The sequence below is a fragment of the Heliangelus exortis genome, chromosome 9 (assembly GCF_036169615.1).
Source record: "Heliangelus exortis chromosome 9, bHelExo1.hap1, whole genome shotgun sequence".
Taxonomy (NCBI): Eukaryota; Metazoa; Chordata; class Aves; order Apodiformes; family Trochilidae; genus Heliangelus; species Heliangelus exortis.
The window spans coordinates 25,134,036-25,153,490 of NC_092430.1; the positions used below are offsets into that span (position 1 = coordinate 25,134,036).

Sequence of the window (19,455 nt, forward strand, 5' to 3'; positions counted from 1 at the left end):
GGAACCCAGCCGGGACGGTACCGCCCGGCACCCCCTGCCCCCAGAGGCGGCTCAAACCCTCGGAGCGGGTTTTATTCAGCAGCGGAGCGGCTGCCGCCAGCCTGGAGCGGTTCCCGGCGGGGGCACCCGGGGACACGGCCCCTGAGGCGCCGGCCTCCAGCCTCCCCCTCACAACATGGCGGCGGGGGCGGGGCAAGCGAGCTGCCACTCACCCCGAGCCAGCCAATCAGATCGCGCAGCTGCCCGCCGGGGCGGGATTTACCCCGTGGTTACGGCAGCGGGGAGTTAGTCCCGGCAAGGGCGGAGGGATACAGCCGGCGAGGGCGGAGAGGGTGAGAGTTCCGAGAAATGACGTCAGCGGTCGGAGTTTCCCGGGCATTGCGTCACGGGATGGTTGCGTCACACCGGGCAGCGCTGAGGGGCGCCGGGGGGTGCCCCTTCCCCCCGCTTCCATCCCTGCCCCGAGCGGCGGGGACGCGGAGACCATCGTGGGGGTGTCCCCCTCCGCCGAAGGGGCGTTCGCAGCAGTGTCCCTGGTAAGGGGGGGGGGGGGCACCCGACCCGGCAATTTTTCTTGTAATTAAACAAAAAAAACCCAAAGCGGGGAGTTGGGGAGGGCGGGGGAGCGCTGCGATGATGCGTTTTGCGGGAGTGGCGCGTGTTTTGTAGGAATAATGAGGAGGTAACGAGCTCCCCAACCCTCCCGACCCGGGTATCAAAGTGTGACGTGTAGTACCCCGGAACGTGACGTCACCGAGACGCGGCGGCTGCTAAAAAACGGCATTTTGAGAAAAAAAAACCCGGGAATACCGGCGAGGAAGCTGGCGGAACCCTCCCGGGTGTTGCCACGGGGTGGTTATGGAGGGGAAATCCCCCCCGAATCGGTCCGGTGGGATCCTGAGGCGGATTCTGGGGGGGTCCAAAGGTCCCGGGGGGACGCGGGAGCCACGCGGGGACAGGGGGTACCGGGGTCCTCCCCATCCTCTCCCCTCCGATGCCTTCAGCCGCGGCTTTAACCTTTTATTTCCCGGTAACATTTAGTTTGCTTCCCGCCTGACACCACAACCACGCTGGTTTGGGTTTTTTACTCAATTTTGAGTCAATTTAATTTAATTTTATTTTTCACTCTCCAGGCTGAGCATAGTCCATAAAACGCTTTTTTTTTTTTTAATTTTCTTTCGGTTCCTTTTTTCCTCACTTCTCGGGAAACCTTTCGCGACGGAAATCGCCGTTTCAGGGGCGATCCGCACCCCTCTGCCTCCATCCCCCCCACGGCAAAGCCCACGCGTGTGTCCCCACCGGGGACCAAGGGGGACCCCGACGGTCTCCGGGGGGAATCCCTCAGTGTCCCCGGGGGTGTCCTCAGTGTCCCCGGGGGTGCCCTCAATGTCCCGGGAGGGGATTCCTCAGTGTCCCCGGGGGCTCCTCAGTGCCCCCGGGGGTGCCCTCAGTGTCCCGGGAGGGGATTCCTCAGTGTCCCCGGGGGCTCCTCAGTGTCCCGGGGGTGTCTCAATGTCCCGGGGGTGTCTCAGTGTCCCCGGGGGTGTCTCAGTGTCCCTGGGGGGCTCCTCAGTGTCCCCGGGGGTGCCCTCAATGTCCCGGGGGGGGTTCCTCAATGTCCCCGGGGGTGTCTCAGTGTCCCTGGGGGGCTCCTCAGTCTCCCGGGGGGGGATCCCTCAGTGTCCCGAGGGTGTCCTCTGTGTCCCCGGGGGTGTACTCAGTGTCCCCGGGGCTGTCTCAGTGTCCCGGGGGCGGATTCCTCAGTGTCCCCGGGGTGTCCTCAGTGTCCCGAGGGTGTCCTCAGTGTCCCCCGGGATGGCCACCACCACGGGGGGTAGGGGCCCTCACCCTCCTTCCCACGGCGAGTGGAACGCAGTCCCAGTACCGCCGAACCGACCCTCGGTACCGTGGGCTGGGGGGGGGGGGTGACATTCCGCTGTCGCGCGGGGCGTGTCCGGCGGGACTTTTTTTTCCCGTGGTGCCTGGCGGAAGGGGCGGCGGGGCGCGGTGCGTCCGCGGGACGGCACAGTCTGTGCGTGCGCGGCTGCGGGAGCGGAGCGGCTCCGCCATCATGGCCTCCACCGCCGCCACACACCCGGCCCCCGCCGCCGCCTCTGCCGCCAACGCCGCCGCTTCTGCCGCCGCCGCCACCGCCCCGACTGCCGCCGCCCCGCCGGTTCCCACCCCTCCGGGCATCCTGATCGGTGACCGCCTGTACTCCGAGGTGTCCCTCACCATCGATCACTCGCTGATCCCCGAGGAGCGCCTCTCGCCCACCCCTTCCATGCAGGACGGCCTGGACCTGCAGTGCGAGACCGACCTGCGCATCCTGGGCTGCGAGCTCATCCAGGCGGCCGGCATCCTCCTCAGATTGCCGCAGGTAGGGAAGCCTCTCCCGGATGTCTTCCCGGGGCGGGGGGAAGGGGAAGGAGGAGGAGGAGGAGGAGGGTGTGAGCCGCCATTGTGGCGCGGCGGGAAGGGCGTGTGAGGCGGCGGGGGGGGCGGCGGCGCCAGCTGGTGCCTGACACAAAATGGCGGCGGACGGGCCCGGCAACTGACTCCCGCTCCTTCTGCATCCTCCTTCCCTTCTTCCCTCTCTCCCTCCTTCCCCTTGCCTTCTTAGGTGGCGATGGCGACGGGGCAGGTGCTGTTCCATCGGTTCTTCTATTCCAAGTCCTTCGTCAAGCACAGCTTCGAGGTGAGCGCGGCAGGGCCCGGAGGGGAGAGGGGAGGAGAAGGCGCGGTGGGGCCTGCTCTGGGCAGCCGGGCGGGATTGTTCTCTTCGAACCTGAAAGGGGTTTTTTTGCTATTTTTTGTTTGGTAGGGTTTGGCTTTTTTTTCGGGGGGGTGGGTTTTTTTAGGGCTTGTTTGCCGTTTTGTTTTGGGGTTTTTTTTGGGTGATTCTGGTCTTGCCGGGCGTAAAATTGCTTTTCTCACGGCCCCGGGTCTTCCTTTCAGATTGTTGCCATGGCCTGCATCAATCTCGCCTCCAAAATCGAAGAGGCCCCTCGGCGTATAAGGGACGTGATCAACGTGTTCCACCACTTACGTCAGCTCAGAGCAAAAAGGTAAGATCAGCTTCGTTATGAACCCCAGCACCTCTTGTCACTAATGTGCACCGCAGTTTTCAATTCACAGTATTTTTCCAGGCTTAAGTTCAACGACCTAAAATTGAGAAAGGAGGAGTGCTCCTTGGCTGCTGTGTAGGCAGTACAGTTCAATCCCGACTTCTTCTGCCGTTGCTTTTGTTTACTTGGTAGACCCGTTCTCCTTCTCTTGTGTAGCTCCAAGTCACGAGTATCAGTTCTAGTTTTAGGTCTCTGGTTGTAGTTTTAGGTCCGTTGCTAATTGTTTCTTTGTGTCTTGTAGTTCTCCAAGGTAGCCTCGGGTATGAGTAGCCAATTAGTTGGTTGTTGTGTGTTCTGCGGACTTCTGAGGGTGTTCAGCAGTCCTCGTGTTTCTTTCTTGTTAGAATGTAGCTGTGGTGCCATCAGGCAGCCAAAGATGAAAGCTGAACTTTTCCTGGGGGTCATAGAAAAAAAGCAATCCTAGAAAGTACCAGGAAAAGGGTGGTTTGGCTGCAGTGGTTGCAGCTTTAAGGACACAGAATGTGTAATTAATTCCTGGGAACTGCAGACATCTGTAACTGCAGAAAGTGAGATGTTTTCCTGGTGTCCTGTGCTTGTGTCAGTGGAGTTGGAGTTGCTGTAAGTTTCCCTGATCTGGGTGCAGGTCTGGAGAAATGCTGAGCTGTAGAGTCCTCCTCAGTGCCTCGTGCAGTTCTTTTGTCTGCAGCAGGACGTGTGCTTTGGTGTGTAGAGCAACATAACTTGCCATTTCTGAAGGAATGGTAGAAGGGAAGGAGTTTTCTAAATACAAAACTCCTTTAAACCTGTCCTGAAGCAGTTTTATAGTCTGTGAGACAGGAGACATCAGCTGTGGTGGAGTGGCTTTGCTTTGAGTGGCTGATTGCTTGAAGGTTAAGGTAATCCAGAGTTCCAGAAGGATTCAGTTGTCAGCTAGATCCTTAAATTTGGTTTCATTTCCCTGCTCTGTGCAGGAATTTAAAACTTTGTTGTGTGGTGTAGGCCTTTCTGAGGAGTAGCAGTCCCTTAGGGGGAAACCAGCTGTTTCTTGGTGTCCTCATCCTGTTAATGCTTCTGTTGCATGTAAAACCTTTGCTGCCTCCTGCTCGTGTTTTCCTAGGGAGATTTAGAAAGATTTGGTCTTTGCAGCTTAGCTTTGTAATTTTAATGTTCTTTGTGTTTTAAAGCTGTTGCCCCCAGAGAGTTTTGTGAAGTTGTGCTGCATGTGAGTTTAGTGGTGTTTGTCCCTGCAGTTGAGGGAGCCTGGTTACTGGGATTGTTGAAGCTGGTTCAGTGGTTTGGAATGGTTTGGCCTCCAGCCAGGCAGTGAAGGTTAATTCATCATACATGCAACACTTTTTTTTCTTTGCAATGAGAACACAAATTAGTTGTTTGTGCTGTGTGGAGGATCAGAGGAACTGAACTTAACCTGTGAACTTAAATCTTTCCAGCTAGCCTGTCCCAAATCAGAATGTCCCTTGTGCATGTTACATGGTGCCTAAAATGCATCATGTCCAGAGAAACCGTGCACTGCTACCCAGTATGTTCTGGAGACATGGGTATTGTTGCTCTGAGATTCTGAGTGAATCTGCATGAAAGTAAACTTAAAAAACACTGAAGTCTGACACTCAGACTCGCCTTTTTTATTTTTTTTTTATTTCTTTTTTTAGCAAAGCAGGATGTAAACGTTTTTTCTGTACTTTTGACAAGATGACAGTTGCATAAACTGTACACGTTATTAACTTCAACTCTTTTTTCCCTTGCAACCGACTATACAGCGACCAGCTACATTTACCAAAGCCTGGGTGATGTGGAGTGGTACATAAAGATGAAGCTGTCGTCATGGCAACAGTGAGTGAAGTATGGAAAATCCCCAAGGAGAAGCCAGTGCTCTGAGAATAGGTCACTGGAACCGGGGGACTAACAGGTTGGCCGCTGGTGAACCATTTGGAAGAACTCCTGTATCTTGTTATAAGCTTTTTTCTTTGCTGTCCAGGTTTTTAGAATACTAGCTTTATCTCTTTTTATTTTATTTTTTTGTTCTGTTTTACCTGAAGCTAACACTTAGGCTGTAGTTAGTGTCTCACACACAACCCAGAACTGAACCAATCAGGCTGCTGTGCTTTTATTTTTTGCCTCTAGCCTAGTTATTTGTGTTAACCACAGCTCTTAACATGCACACAACATCTGAGTAGTTCTGAGTAGGCTTGCTTCCTCCCTGAAACAGTTTTGGGGTTTTAGTTCCCTTTCCTGGCTCTGTACATGCTGAATCCTCAGTCACACACCTTCCCCAGCAGACAGAGGCCTCAAATCTGTCCCTATAAATCACTGTCCCTTACATGGACCTGTTTGCAGAACTGGGAATTGCGTTGGAATTGTCTTTCTGTAAGCCCTGTAGTCAACTGAGCTACTGCTAGGTGGTATTCCTAATACTGAGAAGTAAGAAAAAAGGTTTTTTAAAGAAAAAAAAAAAAGAAAAAGTGTTCTGGACAAGCCTGTTGGGATCTTTGAGGAGCATATGTCCTGTAGTACTGCATGTAAAATGTTTGTGTGCATGGAGAAAAGCTCATATGATGAAATTACTGCTGCTTTAAAAACTCTGTGTGGAAACATCTGTGTTCTGAGCAAAGTGCAACTGTTGTTTACCATGTAGAATGCAGTTGGGGGTTGATTTTGTTTCTCTTCAATGTGCCTGAAAGCTGCAGAAAGTCCTTAAGAGACTGCAACCAAAGGTGACTCCTGTCATGATGTCATCTCACAAATGCTGGTTTGAGGTGCTCAGTCAGCTGTCCTGCTCTTCTTTACTTGTGTTGCAGCAAACAGGTTCATGCAGTTGTTGGAAGTGGCCTGTATTAATAACACACACTACTTAGTGGTCTTCAAACTGTTCTGTCAACCCACAGTGCTTGTATTTACAATGTTGGAGACAAATACAGAACTTGCTTTTTTTTTTATTTTTTTTTTTATTTTGAGAGGTCTGGTCTTGGAACTGAGATCCTGATGTTGTGCTGTACTTACTAAAAGTGCTTTTTGCAATCTGAACAAAACTACACACAGGGCACTTTGCCTCCAAAGTACCAGGCATTCCAAAGACATGGAATTTTAATACTACAGCAGATAAAGGTATAGCTGTGTCCAGAACTTGGGCTTCTTTTGTCAGAGGGATTTAAAAAAGAAAAAAAGAGGTGTTTGCAATTGATTTACTGTTCCAAGCACGACAGTGTGTTAATCTTTTGAGTTGTTACTTGGAAGTTTTGGGACCCAGTGCTGTGCCAGCTTACCAGGCTGGGCACTGTCCTCTGTTCCTACATCTAAAGGCTTGCCTGGAGCTTTAGTGCTCATCTATAAAATTCAAAATAAGCATTTGTAATGCTCCTTGGCTGGTGAGGGACTGAAGCTTATGTTTTATACATAAGCTTACAAATTGTGGTTCTCTGGTTTGTTACTTGGACCTAAAATTCTTACTTCTCAGACTGAGAACCAAGTGCAGTAAATGCAGCAGTAATGGTTTGAGTTTTATTTCCTCTGTAGGAAAGCTAACAAGTTTCCCAGAGGGGCATCTCTGAAGTTTCCAATAATTCTGCATACTTCAGAGTTTCTGGCAAAAGTACTAAAAACTCAGTGCAGCTGGGAGCCTGACCTCTGCCAGTGATACAGAGGAGTCTGCTGCAAACTTTTGTTTTTGCCTAAGTGGATAAAAGGCTGCATTTGTCTTTCTGTTTCTGGAAATACTGTGTGGATAAACTCCTTCCAGCCTTAGATCTCTAGAACTTGTGTGTCAGGAGGGACAGGAGTAAGGTGGGATAACAGAGCCAGGCACACTTCCACCTGCCTTTAATTTTGGGATCCCTGTGGCTTTGTTGTTGGCCATAGAGAGTGTGAGCTGTTTGTGCTGCTCCTCTGGCTCTGTAGGACAGGGAACATTCAGAATATGCAGTAAGGCTCCCAGTATCCCCTATTTCACTCTTTATTTTCATAATACTCATTTCCTGGCATAGCTTTCTGAGGATGCAAAGACCTGTGGAGAGCAGTTGGTTGTTGGATGATCCCATGCAGTCATATTTTCCCACAGGTGATTATTTTAAGATTAGAAGCCATAGCTGCCCTAACTCCTAAATCCATCAGAGGATTTATCTCTGCTGACAAGATAAGCTGAGCCTAAAATCACTGAGTGATGCCTTGCAGATCCTGCTAATGCCAGTGATCTCGAGATAAAAGCAATGTAAAGTTATATTGGGAGAGATATTATTATAAAACCCAGTACAGGTAGTGAAAACCAGAGGCAAATCAATCATTTGCACTCATTTAATGGACTTCAAGTTGGTTCCTTTAGTCTCCCACTTCAGAACATTGTGTTCAGACAGCCTTTGGAGTTGCTGAGGTTTCAGATAAAACCAGCCTCTCCACTGAAGGAGTTATATAAAAAAAGCTTCAAAAGTTTTTGTTTCTATGTCATTAAAAAAAAAACAAACAACCCAATGTATTCCAACTGGGTTATATTTGGAGTAGATGAAATCACAAGCTTCATGAACTTAGACTGATTGAGTAAATCTCAACTAGAGAATTTACCTTTATATAACATAGATCATGTAATTTTGGGGCTTTTCTTAGGGAGACAGAAGTAGTAAGGCTTGTAGTTGAGTTGTGGGTCCTTCCTGGCACCAGGAAGCTGCACAAGTTCATCTCACTCCTCCTGGGAGCTGTTTCTCAGCCCTTTGGGAAGAGCAGGGGGAGCTCACCAGGGCATGGTTGTACACCCTGATGATTTTTTAGTGAAGTGGGTGCCTTGTTGCACCTTTGAGCAGAGGAAATAAGCATCCTCCCAGGTGACTACAGAAGCATAAATTGTGAGTTACTGAAGTTGGGGAGCCTCCAGCTTACCTGGAAATGCAATTCCCCCTTCTTGGGGTGGAAACCTAGGTTTCCTCAGGGGCTTTCTGCTCTCTGACCTATCAGAGAAGTGTGATCAATTCCTGGAATTCTCATGGAATAAAGACAAGTTAGTAGTGAAATACTTTGAGAAAACAGAAGCTGCATTTGGATCCCACTTTGCTTTTTTCTGGTTTTTTTTTTTTCAAAAGAAGGTCATGTAAAATCTGTCACTGGTGCTTGGGCTGTAACCAGACTGTGGTTTATTAAGAGTAACTGCTTGCAAATCCATTCTGTGCTGCTGTCCTGGAGAGCACATGGAGTATTACAAAGAGGGAAAAAGCTGGGCTGTCTTCAGGAAGAACTGGATTAAAATACAGTGTGGAATGTGGAATGACACAAAATGGAGGATGACACTCGTGCATAAAGCATACAGCAAGTTGCTTCAGTTAAAATTTTTTTTTTAAACCCTGCTTTAATGCTTTGGGTATTCCAGGTGTTGAATTTGGGAGGAATGAGGAGATGGCAGAGCTGTGAAATGAACTCTTGTGTTGCAAATGCAAACATCAGAACTGAGAGGGCAGGCAGTGAGCAGAGGGTGCAGAGCCAGGGGCAGAGCTGCCACCACTGCAGAGCTTCAACTCTTGGCTTGATGAGGCTTTCCCTGTCTCCCAGCAGCTGAATGATCTTGTCTCCCAGTGCATGGGAAAGCACAGTTTGTGAAGCAGAAGCTCACTACTACAGTGTCAGGAAAAAGAAAGCAACCTGTTGTAGCTTACTTCTGCTTTGAGGGCTTACCCAGGAAGGGATCACAGTCAGGACCTCTAAAGGTGCTTGGAGATCTTCAGGGTGAAGTTGGATTTTTGTTCCAGCAGCTGGACCATCCTAGTTTACATACACAGCAGCAAAATTTTTATTTATTTTTTTTTTATCTTAGCCATCTAATCTGTAGCTAGCCAAAAGCAGAAACTAAACTAGTTTATCTAAACTTGGACAGCACAAGATTAATGCTTAAACTTGGTTGCAGGAGTTGAAAACCGGTTTCTGTTGCCATTAGTTGGTTGGAAGGGAAAACAGAGGTGCTGCTATTTTTGGATATGCAAAACAGTTTTGATTTTATTTCTTGCAAACTATAGGACTCCAAGCCCCCTGATACTTGATCAGAACTACATAAACACCAAAAATCAAGTAATCAAAGCAGAAAGGAGGGTACTGAAGGAGTTGGGATTTTGTGTTCATGTCAAGCATCCACACAAGGTGAGTTATCAAAAATAATATAATTGTAAATATTATTCTACCTTGATGACACCACTGTGAGCTGTGGGACAGAGACACAGGTGGAAAAATGACCTGATTCATTCTCTTTATTCTTTATTCCTTTATTCTCTTTATTCCTTGGTAGCTATGATGAATGCTTTGGCCAGAGTGCTTGGGAAAAAAGTCATTTTGGCTTTAGTAGAAACTACTTCCTTGGGAAGTGCTAAAGGTGACTGGTTTTGGAGATCATAGAAAAGTAGTTAATAATTATCTGGACTGGATTGGATGATTTGTGAGCTTGCAACATCTGTTTAGAAAAGGAGCAGAAACCATTGTTTGGGCACTCTGGTTATACATAGTTACTTCCTCACTGTTGCTTTATGTGTTAAAACAGCCTTTTTTTTTTAATTTATTTTCCCTCCCCCTTTTTTTCCTCAGATCATTGTTATGTATTTACAAGTCTTAGAATGTGAACGTAATCAAACCCTGGTACAGACAGCCTGGTAAGTTGCTATTTTTCCATCCTTTTCCTAGCCAGGAAAATAGTAGCAGAAATAACAAGCCTGCCGATCCCTAGACAAAGCAATCAGCTGTAAGTCATTAACCACACAAATCTGTGCTTTGAAAAAAAAAAAAACACCCTGGTGCTTGTTTCTGCTTACTATTTTCATGGCTTGATTCCAAGAGAGCCACGGAGAACTCAATTTAACTTTGTTCTTTTTTCTACTCTTTAATTAAAGGGTAGTCCCTGATGGTAAGTCATAGAGCTCTGCCCTCTGCACCTCAGCCCATGGCCTGTTTGGCTGCCCTTCTCTCCAGCCAACCCAGTGCAAGCTCTCATCCGAGATTCACTGAAGTGCTCCATATCCATCGGGCAGCATCTTCTAGTTCTGTCTGGGTCTCAAAGGATTTGTATATTTGCTTTTAGAAGTAACTGTTAAACTGTTTCTAAATGTCTTTGTTGCCTCGCTACTGTGTACTGTAGTGTTTTTAAAGGACACTCGGGGTAGAGTTTTTTTGCCAATGTTTATTTAGTTCGGTTAACATTGGGCTAAACTCAAGTTAAAAAAACAAAACAAAACACCAAAACAGGCAAGCAAATAGCAGTGCATGCAGCATGTTCCCTCAGAAGCCATACTGGGCATGGTTTTCTGTAGAGTCAATACTCCTGACTGCTGTTCCTTTCTTTCCTGTAGCTGAGTGATTTAGAAAGGGCTGGAGGTCTCTGCTGTGTAACTGAACCTCTTGGCATGTGTTGCTTGGCAGTGCCACTGCAGGGGAAGGAGAGGAGCTCAGGTGGAGTGGGAGACCCAGTAATTCCTAACTTCCAGGTCTTTTCCAACACTCAGTGAGCAGCACACCCCATGCTTCTCTCTCTGGATGATGAAGTCATTGTGACTCAGGCACATGTAGGATTTAAATGGAATGTTTCATGACCTTTATAGGTTGCATCAAGCCTCTGGAAACTGGTAGGTTATAACTATACCACGCTTTCATGCTTGCATTTAACTTTTAAGCATATTGATGTTTAAATACAAACCCCATTGGTGTTTAAAGCAAAGAGCTGGGCAGATGAAAAGTACTTGTGAGTTTGTTAACTCAGTGGACACTTCGTGGTGTAAGGAAGTAGCCATGACAGTACTGTTACTTGCAGTGGGGTCTCAAAACAATGGCAGTGGTGCAAAATTTCTGTGTTAGAGAAGTAGCAAATGTAACCAGCAAACACAGAAATCCCAAAGAAACCCAAGGGTTGGACTTGATGATCTCTGAGGTCCCTTCCAACCCAGCCAATTCTATGATTCTATGAAATGTTTAATACCATAGAAAAAATAATAAAGTCAATTGAGTCTCCAGTATTGTTATCCTCTAAAAAAACCTGGCAACCTGAGGATCAAGATTCCCTACTTTTCTTTTCCTGTAGGAATTACATGAACGACAGCCTCCGGACAAACGTCTTCGTTCGCTTCCAGCCAGAGACCATAGCTTGTGCTTGCATCTATCTTGCTGCCAGAGCTCTCCAGGTGAGGCTTTGCCTGCCTTTGGCCAGCCCTGCCTTTTGTTGCTAGCCAAATTATTGAAAATTCATTATTGAAAATACTCCTCAAATTCTTGAAAACAAAATGCTCTGTAATTCTTCTCACTAAGTCTGTGGTTGCCTTACTTTCCAGATTCCACTGCCTACCCGTCCTCACTGGTTCCTGCTCTTTGGCACCACAGAAGAGGAGATTCAGGAAATATGCCTAACAACTCTCAAGCTTTACACCAGAAAGAAGGTGAGTTGGAAAGGTTTGTTGCTCCTGCTCAGTGGAGCTTGAGCTGTCTCGTGGCTGTTGTGTGCTTGGCAGCACCTGCATGCAGATCTCCTGATGGCAAAGGCTTTGTAAGGAATCTGAAAACAAATCAGAGAAGTTGATCACATCACTGGACAGATGATTAAAAATATTTTTCAGAACTGAGATGAAAATGTGGATTGCATTAGTTCTGCTTCTTAACCCTGTTGTTAATTTAACAGCCCAATTATGAATTCCTGGATAAAGAAGTAGAAAAGAGGAAAATGGCACTACAGGAAGCTAAGCTGAAGGCAAAAGGTTTAAATCCAGATGGAACTCCTGCCCTCTCAACACTGGGTGGCTTTTCTCCTGCATCCAAACCATGTAAGTTTGGGGTTTTTTTTCTGAAGAGAAACTTGCATAATGCCATTTGTGATAAGTATCCTGAATCCATGTCCCAAAGTGTTAAAAAAGTGAAAATAAAGGTTTGCTTCTCAAGCTGATAAACAACTTAGGCTTTCTGGCAGGGCTAAGAAGCAAGGCAAACTTTTCATTTTAAAGGCAAATTTTAAAACCAGTCTGAATATCATGAAATAGATTAGAGGGAGGCAGGATGCCTTGCTCCATAGTTCCACAGGTGGGACAGAAAAATTAATAACAAATGCACTGTAATAATAACAGGAGTTTTCTGTATGTTGCTGTGCTGTGAGGAGAGGCTCTGGATTTAATGTGCAGTGGGGTTTCATAATAGCCTTCAGGGTTCCTTTTGCAGCAGGTATCTCTGAAAATTGCTTTCTGTTGTTCTGTTTTGTTTTTTTTTAAATGTACTTGTCAACTGTTCAAGTATGGTGAAGGAAGACAGCTTGTGGTCAGGAAATGGAGGAGGGGAGGTCACAGTGCTGGCTTGGCACCCTGGTGAATAAATTGTCATAAAGCACATCTTGAATCAGCCAATAAATCTGTCAGAGCTCAGGGATGCAAACAACAGACACAACAGAACTGTGCTTGGTGCTGTAAACTACAAAAAATGTACAGGCTCTCAGGAGCAGCTGGGTGATGGAGAAGGGATAGGTGCTTGTTACACGGCCTCTCCAGAATGTGTTCTGACAGAGCAGTATTTGGAGCTGTTATTTCTCCTTAAAAAGTGTAAATTTCTCACTGTGGAGTGGGAGCCTGGCTCAGAAGAGTTGGGAGTGAAAGCTGGATCTCTGGTGGGGCTTTGGGAGACTTGTAGGGCAAGCTGCTGGCAGAAGTGTGTGTTTTTACAGCAAACCTCTGACCCCTGAGGGTGAGGAAGCTGTGGTGTAGGTCAGAAATGCCTCGTGGCTCTTCCATGCTGTCCCAAGCCAGGACACAGGAAGAGGTGAATCCATCCCTGGGCTCTGCCAGGCACAGATGGACTTCTTGAGGAAAAAAGTTGGTTATTCATTACATTTGCACCACTAATGCCAAGAGGAAATCTGTAGTTTTACTGCTTAGTCTTAATTTTTTCTGCAGCACTGGGAATTAATTACCTGCCAAGGTAACAATTCCAGTTTTGGGGGTCATAGGGACAGCTTTAATTTTGTACCCCTGGTGGTGGAGATCTTGAAGGAGCCTGGCTGCTTGGCTTGAAGGTCACTGTGTTCTTCTCCCCCCTGCCAGCAGCTGGCTTCAAACCCCACTGCATCTCCCCACAGGCATCTCTCTCCACTGCTCCTTTCCAGGAGTGTGCTATAAATGGAAAGATGGAACAAAAGAGCAGCTGTGGAATTCTTATTTACATCTTGTGCAGCCCCTGCTGAAAGGTGTCTGAAGTGCATCTGTGTATCAAGTGATGTTACAAACAATGTGTTCGTGACAAAGTCTAGGCATAAACCCCCTAATTAAATTCCAATTATATTCTTAGCTTCCCCGAGAGAAGTGAAACCTGAGGAGAAGTCTCCAGTATCCCTGAATGCCAAAACCATTAAAAAAGAGCCAGAAGAGAGGCAGCCAGCTTCCAAGAGCCCTTACAACGGGTGGGTAGAGACCTCTTCCTGACAAACAGGAGACTCGTGTAAAAACAGATCCCTCTCCTGAAGTACAGTGGACTGCTTCTGAGCTGCTTCATGGGAGGAATGAGTGCCTCAGAATGATAACCCTGGTTTGGTTTTTTTGTTTTTTCTCCCCACCAAGCCTGAGGAAAGACAGCAAGAGGAGCAGAAGCAGCAGGAGTGGCAGTCGCTCCAGGTCGAGGACAAAGTCCCGGTCCCGGTCGCACACTCCCAGGAGGCAGTAAGTGGTTTGGGTTGCTTTGGGAGGGGAGGAACACGTTTTCTTGTGAGGGTTGTCTTCATAATTAGTTCTCTGAGATATTTCAGCAGTGCTTTTCACTTTGGTGATGCAGGGCTACTCTTAAGTAGCCTGTGGTAGGTGCTTAGCAGCAAGGTTCCAACTGCTGAACAGCAGAAGTGGGGAGCCTCGGGTCTGGATTTTGGTTCTGGGTGTGAAGTGGTTCTGGTGGCAGCTGTGCCATGAACAGTTCAAGCTGTAAAGCAGACACCTCAGCCTGTCCTAACTCCAGGTGTACACGAGGAGTCTGTGGTGGAGGGAGTGTAAGGCAGTTCCACCCTGTGCAGTGATCTTCACAAGGAATCCACCATCACTGGAAGCATCACGTGGAGCTGAGTCCCCTTTGGGGTGGGGAATCGGTCCCATGTGGTGCAGCTTTCTGCCAAGCACATGGCAGAAGGGATCTTGTGTCAGTGTTGGCCTGGTGCCCTGTCTGGCTCCTCAGTGCTCTGCCTGTCTGCTCTAGCTGGGGCAGAGGGTGATGCAGTGAGAGCTGCTGGCATGAAGTATTTTTTTTTTTTTTAATGAACCTTCAGCCTGACATTTAAGTTGGAAACTGCCAGCTCAGATCTCAGTGAAGCCTTCCCCTAAGTGTGGCTGACTGTCAGATTGCTGCAGGAGAAGAGGCAGGAACCAATCTGCAGTCTGCTCCTGAGGGGAAGATGGTTGACAAGGTCAAACAGTTAGGAAAGACAACGAATGCTCTCTGGGTCTGGGGTTGCTCCGGGCTTTCTGCTTTTAAAGGAACTCAACCCAGAAACATCTTCTGCAACAGCTGCTCCTCAGATACCCTCTGGGAGAAAGTGCTGAATCATGGAATGGTTTGGGTGGGAAGGGACTTTAAGGATCATCCCAACCCCTGCCATGCCCAGGGACCCCTCCCCCAGCCCAGGGTGCTCCAAGCCCCATCCAACCTTCAACACTGTCAGGGATGGGGCAGCCACAGCTTCTCTGGGCAGGCAGCCTCTGATTCCTTCCAGTAACTTGGGAATTCCTCCATATAATGATAATGATGATGATAATACTAATTAATAATAATTTCTCTGTATTTAACTTCTCCCCTCAGCTACAACAACAGGAGGAGCCTGTCAGGGACCTACAGCTCGAGGTCGAGGAGCCGGTCGCGCAGCCACAGCGGCAGCCCCCGCCGCCACCACAACCACGGCTCTCCCCACCCCAAGGCCAAGCACGGCCGGGAGGAGATGAAGAGCACCAACAGGCACGGCCACAAGAGGAAAAAATCCCGCTCCCGTTCCCAGAGCAAATCCCGGGAGCACTCCGAGGTGGCCAAGAAGCACAGGCACGAGCGGGGCCACCACAGGGACAGGCGGGAGCGGTCGCGCTCCTTGGAGCGGTCGCACAAGGGCAAACACCACGGCAGCGGCCGCTCGGGGCACGGCCGGCACCGCCGCTGAGCCTGGCACAGCCCCCCACGGACTCCTGGGCTTCAGAGCAAACAAACCCCTTAGAGTTTTAATTTAAACCCAATATGTTGGTTTGTTGTTTTTTTGTTTTTTTTTTTCTAAACGCATAGAAGTGTCTTTTTGTTGTTTTGTTTTGGGAAATAAATTGTTACCGACTTTTTTTTTTTTGCACATGGTACCTTGGCAGTGTGGAGGGGGTGGCAAGCAGCAATCAGGTTAAACTGTACCTATTAGAGTTGTGTGTTGGTTGTTGAGATGAGAAACTGGAGAGTGGGTTTCTGTACAAAAGCAAAACATACCTTATTTTTATACCAGTCAACTGCAGACACTTATATTTAAGTATAGTTATTTGTTTAAACAATGGTGGATACTTTCTTACACTGGTTTTAGTCTGCATGTGTTGAAAGATTTTTACAGGAAATAAAATATAAAGCTTTTTTTTTTTTTTTTTTTTTTTTTTTTTTAAACAACTGCCTGTTGGATGTCAAATACAGTGAAACTGAACTTAATTTTCTTAATTGCATCACTGACCATTGCAGATTAACCCTGAAGTTCAGGGGGATGAGTGGCTGCTGGGGAGAGGAGGGGGATTTGTTCCTTGCCCAGCTCCTGCTTCAGGCAGAAGCCAAGGAGGGGTCAGATCCTGAGGTGATTTCCCTTTTTCCAGTGCTGGTGGCAGGGTGATGGCAGCAGGAAAGGTGCTGGGATGATGCTCCTGGGATAGAGGGGTTGGAAAGGTTTGAGGAAACTCCACCTCTCCCACCCCAAATGTCCTGCAGAGACCTTTGCCTGGCCTGGGACACCTTGGAGAGATGAGGAATTTGGGTTCTTTTGTTATTCCTCAAGTAGTAACAAAAACTTGAACTTAAAGGTTCTTGCTGGCTTTGGTGTCCCTGGTGCTGACCCAAAGACTGCTGCCACCCCCAGGAGCTCTCTGCTTTCCTTACAGGGGTCTGCTGGCTGGGGGTGACCCCACAGCTGGGAGGGTGAGGGAGGAAGGGGTGAAGTGTCCTGTGGTGCTGCAGGAGTGGGGCCAGGCTCTGCTCCCCATCTCTGCTGAGCTCAGAAGGGAAGGAAAACATTTCTGTTGTGGTTGAGCAAAGGTTCAGTGGAACTGCTGGGTTGTGAGCAGCCTGCCAGGGCCCCTCTGCAGCTCCTCTCTAGAAGGGCAGAAACTCAGATTTCTGGAAAAAGAGAAAATGTCTCTCTCTGTTTCTTGGTTACCTCCCTGTGTTTGTTTGGGGGTTTTCTTGGGTTGTGTTTTTGTTGTTGGTTTGGTTGCTTTTTGGGGGTTTTTTTTGGGGTTGTGTTTTTCTTGGTGGCTTGGTTGCTTTTTTGGGGGGTTTTTTTAATGAATTTTTTTGAATTTTTTGATTTTTTTGATTTTTTTTATTTTTTTGATTTTTTTTTTTGATTTTTTGATTTTTTTGAATTTTGAATTTTTTGAATTTTTGAATTTTTTGATTTTTTTGAATTTTTTGATTTTTTTGAATTTTGAATTTTTTGAATTTTTTGAATTTTTGAATTTTTTTATTTTTTTGAATTTTTTGATTTTTTTGAATTTTTTTATTTTTTTGACTTTTTTATTTTTTGAATTTTTTGATTTTGAATTTATTTTTTTATTTTTTTAATTTTTTTATTTTTTTGAATTTTGATTTTTTTATTTTTTTTATTTTTTTGATTTTTTTGATTTTTTTTGAATTTTTTGAATTTTTTGAATTTTTTGAATTTTTTGAATTTTTTGAATTTTTTGATTTTTTTGAATTTTTTGATTTTTTTGAATTTTTTGATTTTTTTGAATTTTTTGATTTTTTTGAATTTTTTGATTTTTTTGAATTTTTTGATTTTTTTGAATTTTTTGATTTTTTTGAATTTTTTGATTTTTTTGAATTTTTTGATTTTTTTGAATTTTTTGATTTTTTTGAATTTTTTGATTTTTTTGAATTTTTTAACTTTATTTTGCTGTTATTTTGCTGTTATTTTGCTGTTATTTTGCTGTTATTTTGCTGTTATTTTGCTGTTATTTTGCTGTTATTTTGCTGTTATTTTGCTGTTATTTTGGCTTTTTATTTTGGCTTTTTATTTTGACATTATTTTTACAAACAGGCCTCCTGTGTCTCTCCAAAGACCTCAAGGTGTCCCCATGTGCTCTTTAAACTCAAGATCACCCCAGCTGAGGACCTGAGGGACCTCGAGTGTCCTCGCTGACCTCCAGCAGTCCCGGGCTGACAGATCCCGGTAGCTGAGGAGCGTTTGGTGCCGGTTCTTCTGTCCCAGGCACCTACAGGAACCCTTCTCGCTGTCCCTGCAGGACGTGGTGGTGGCTTTGGTGGCTTTGGTGGCCTTGGTGGCTTTGGTGGCTTTGGTGGCCCTGCCACCCCCCTGTCTCAGCACCAGCTCCTCCTTGCAGAGCAGAACCCGCGGGTGGAGCCCTCAGCCGCAGGACAGGGGCAGATATTGGTGTTTTGGTCCTTCCTCTGGGTGGTGCCGGCACCCCCAGCTCCTTGGCACGCGTCCTGGCTCGGGGTGGCCCCGGGTGGCCACTGGCCAAGGGTTGCCGAGTGCCAGCAGAGCAGGTTGTGCCCTGCTTGGGGTGGCAGATGGCACCTGGGACACAGCAGGAGCCGCAGCCCCGTGGTTTGGGGACATCTGAGAAAGGCTTGGTCTGAGAGCCAGGGGCTGGGGGAGCCTCCGGGTGCCCGAAGTGGGAGAAAATGTTTTCTTTTGGTGAATAATTTGAGTGCTGAGCTGGGGATGTGGGAGCTGAGGGGTGGTGGCACCTCTGGGACCCAGCGTGGTGTCCCCAGTGCCTGCCCCATCACTGGGGGTTGCTGGGTTCTGCAGCCCCTGACACCACAACTGGTGCTGGAAGCAAAAATCCTGCCAGGGAGCTGGGATCCTGCTGGAGGGACTGGGGGAAATATTCCAGCTGCTCAGGGTTTGGCTGCGTTGGGCTCAGAAGAGGTGGAGCCTTGTCCTCAGGAAAAAAGGTTTTGCTCAGGAAAAGGGGTTTCTTCAATTATTGTTCAAATTTTGTTCACTTTTTTTGACTGGTGTTTCAACCAAACCATGCAAATCCCTGGAGTAAATTCAAGCTGTTGTGGCTGCCTCGCAGACATTGGAAAGGGGGGGAGTGTGGACCAAAAGCTTCAGGTGCCATGGAAAGAAAAAGATTCTGAGGAACCCAAGAAGATTCTTGAGGGAAATTGCCCCAAAAAGGAGGACTTCAGCTCTGCCCACTGCCCCCAGGTGAGTGCCAGCAGAAAGCTGCAAAGTGGGGGATCCCTTTCTGGGGGATCCCTTTCTGGGGGATCCTTTCTGGGGGATCCTTTCTGGGGGATCCTTTCTGGGGGATCCTTTTCTGGGAAATCCCTTTCTGGGGGATCCTTTTCTGAGGGATCCTTTTCTGGGGGATCCTTTTCTGGGAAATCCTTTGTGGGAGATCCTTTTCTGGGAGATCCTTTTCTGGGGGATCCTTTTCTGGGAAATCCTTTCTGGGGGATCCTTTTCTGGGAAATCCCTTTCTGGGGGATCCTTTTCTGGGAAATCCCTTTCTGGGGGATCCTTTTCTGGGAAATCCTTTTCTGGGAAATCCTTTTCTGGGGGATCCTTTTCTGGAGAATCCCTTTCTGGGGGATCCTTTTCTGGAGAATCCCTTTCTGGGGGATCCTTTTCTGGGAAATCCTTTTCTGGGGGATCCTTTTCTGGGGGATCCTTTTCTGGGAAATCCTTTGTGGGAGATCCTTTTCTGGGAGATCCTTTTCTGGGGGATCCTTTGTGGGAGATCCTTTTCTGGGAGATCCTTTTCTGGGGGATCCTTTTCTGGGAAATCCTTTCTGGGGGATCCTTTTCTGGGAAATCCCTTTCTGGGGGATCCTTTTCTGGGAAATCCTTTTCTGGGAAATCCTTTTCTGGGGGATCCTGTTCTGGGGGATCCTTTTCTGGGAAATCCTTTCTGGGGGATCCCTTTCTGGGGGATCCTTTTCTGGGAAATCCCTTTCTGGGGGATCCTTTTCTGGGGGATCCTTTTCTGGGGGATCCCTTTCTGGGGCATCCTTTTCTGGGAAATCCCTTTCTGGGGCATCCCTTTCTGGAGAATCCCTTTCTGGGGGATCCTTTCCTGGGAAATCCTTTTCTGGGAATTCTTTCCTGGGGAATCCTGCCCTGGTCCCTGTTCCTGGAGGTGTTGGTGTGATCCATCATCTCACATCAGCCCCAGCATTCCCAGCCCCTCCA

General features: G+C 47.5%; 1 protein-coding gene across 4 annotated transcripts; it reads left to right on the forward strand.

Annotated features, from left to right (window-relative positions):
- The first annotated feature begins 598 nt into the window (after positions 1–598).
- Positions 599–15,656, forward strand: CCNL1 (cyclin L1). Of its 4 annotated transcripts, XM_071752834.1 has the most exons (11): positions 1,804–2,380; positions 2,624–2,698; positions 2,959–3,068; positions 9,092–9,212; positions 9,651–9,715; positions 11,134–11,233; positions 11,381–11,485; positions 11,725–11,866; positions 13,371–13,482; positions 13,640–13,738; positions 14,862–15,656. In XM_071752834.1, the coding sequence occupies exons 1-11, from the start codon at positions 2,072–2,074 to the stop codon at positions 15,208–15,210; spliced, it is 1,587 nt and encodes a 528-aa protein (XP_071608935.1). In that variant the 5' UTR covers positions 1,804–2,071; the 3' UTR covers positions 15,211–15,656. The 4 variants fall into 4 exon arrangements, with proteins under 4 accessions (XP_071608938.1, XP_071608937.1, XP_071608936.1 ...); XM_071752835.1 differs by lacking the exon at positions 2,624–2,698 and having other exon boundaries at positions 1,796–2,380; XM_071752837.1 differs by lacking the exons at positions 11,381–11,485; positions 11,725–11,866; positions 13,371–13,482; positions 13,640–13,738; positions 14,862–15,656 and adding exons at positions 599–1,346; positions 9,953–9,966 and having other exon boundaries at positions 1,765–2,380.
- Positions 15,657–19,455: the final 3,799 nt, after the last annotated feature.

Coding starts and splice junctions, on each gene's coding strand:
- CCNL1 (XM_071752834.1), top strand. CDS start 2,072: ATGGCCTCCACCGCCGCCACACACCCGGCCCCCGCCGCCGCCTCTGCC. Junction 2,381..2,623: donor TCCTCCTCAGATTGCCGCAG/GTAGGGAAGCCT, acceptor TTGCCTTCTTAG/GTGGCGATGGCGACGGGGCA. Junction 11,234..11,380: donor TTGCTGCCAGAGCTCTCCAG/GTGAGGCTTTGC, acceptor CTTACTTTCCAG/ATTCCACTGCCTACCCGTCC.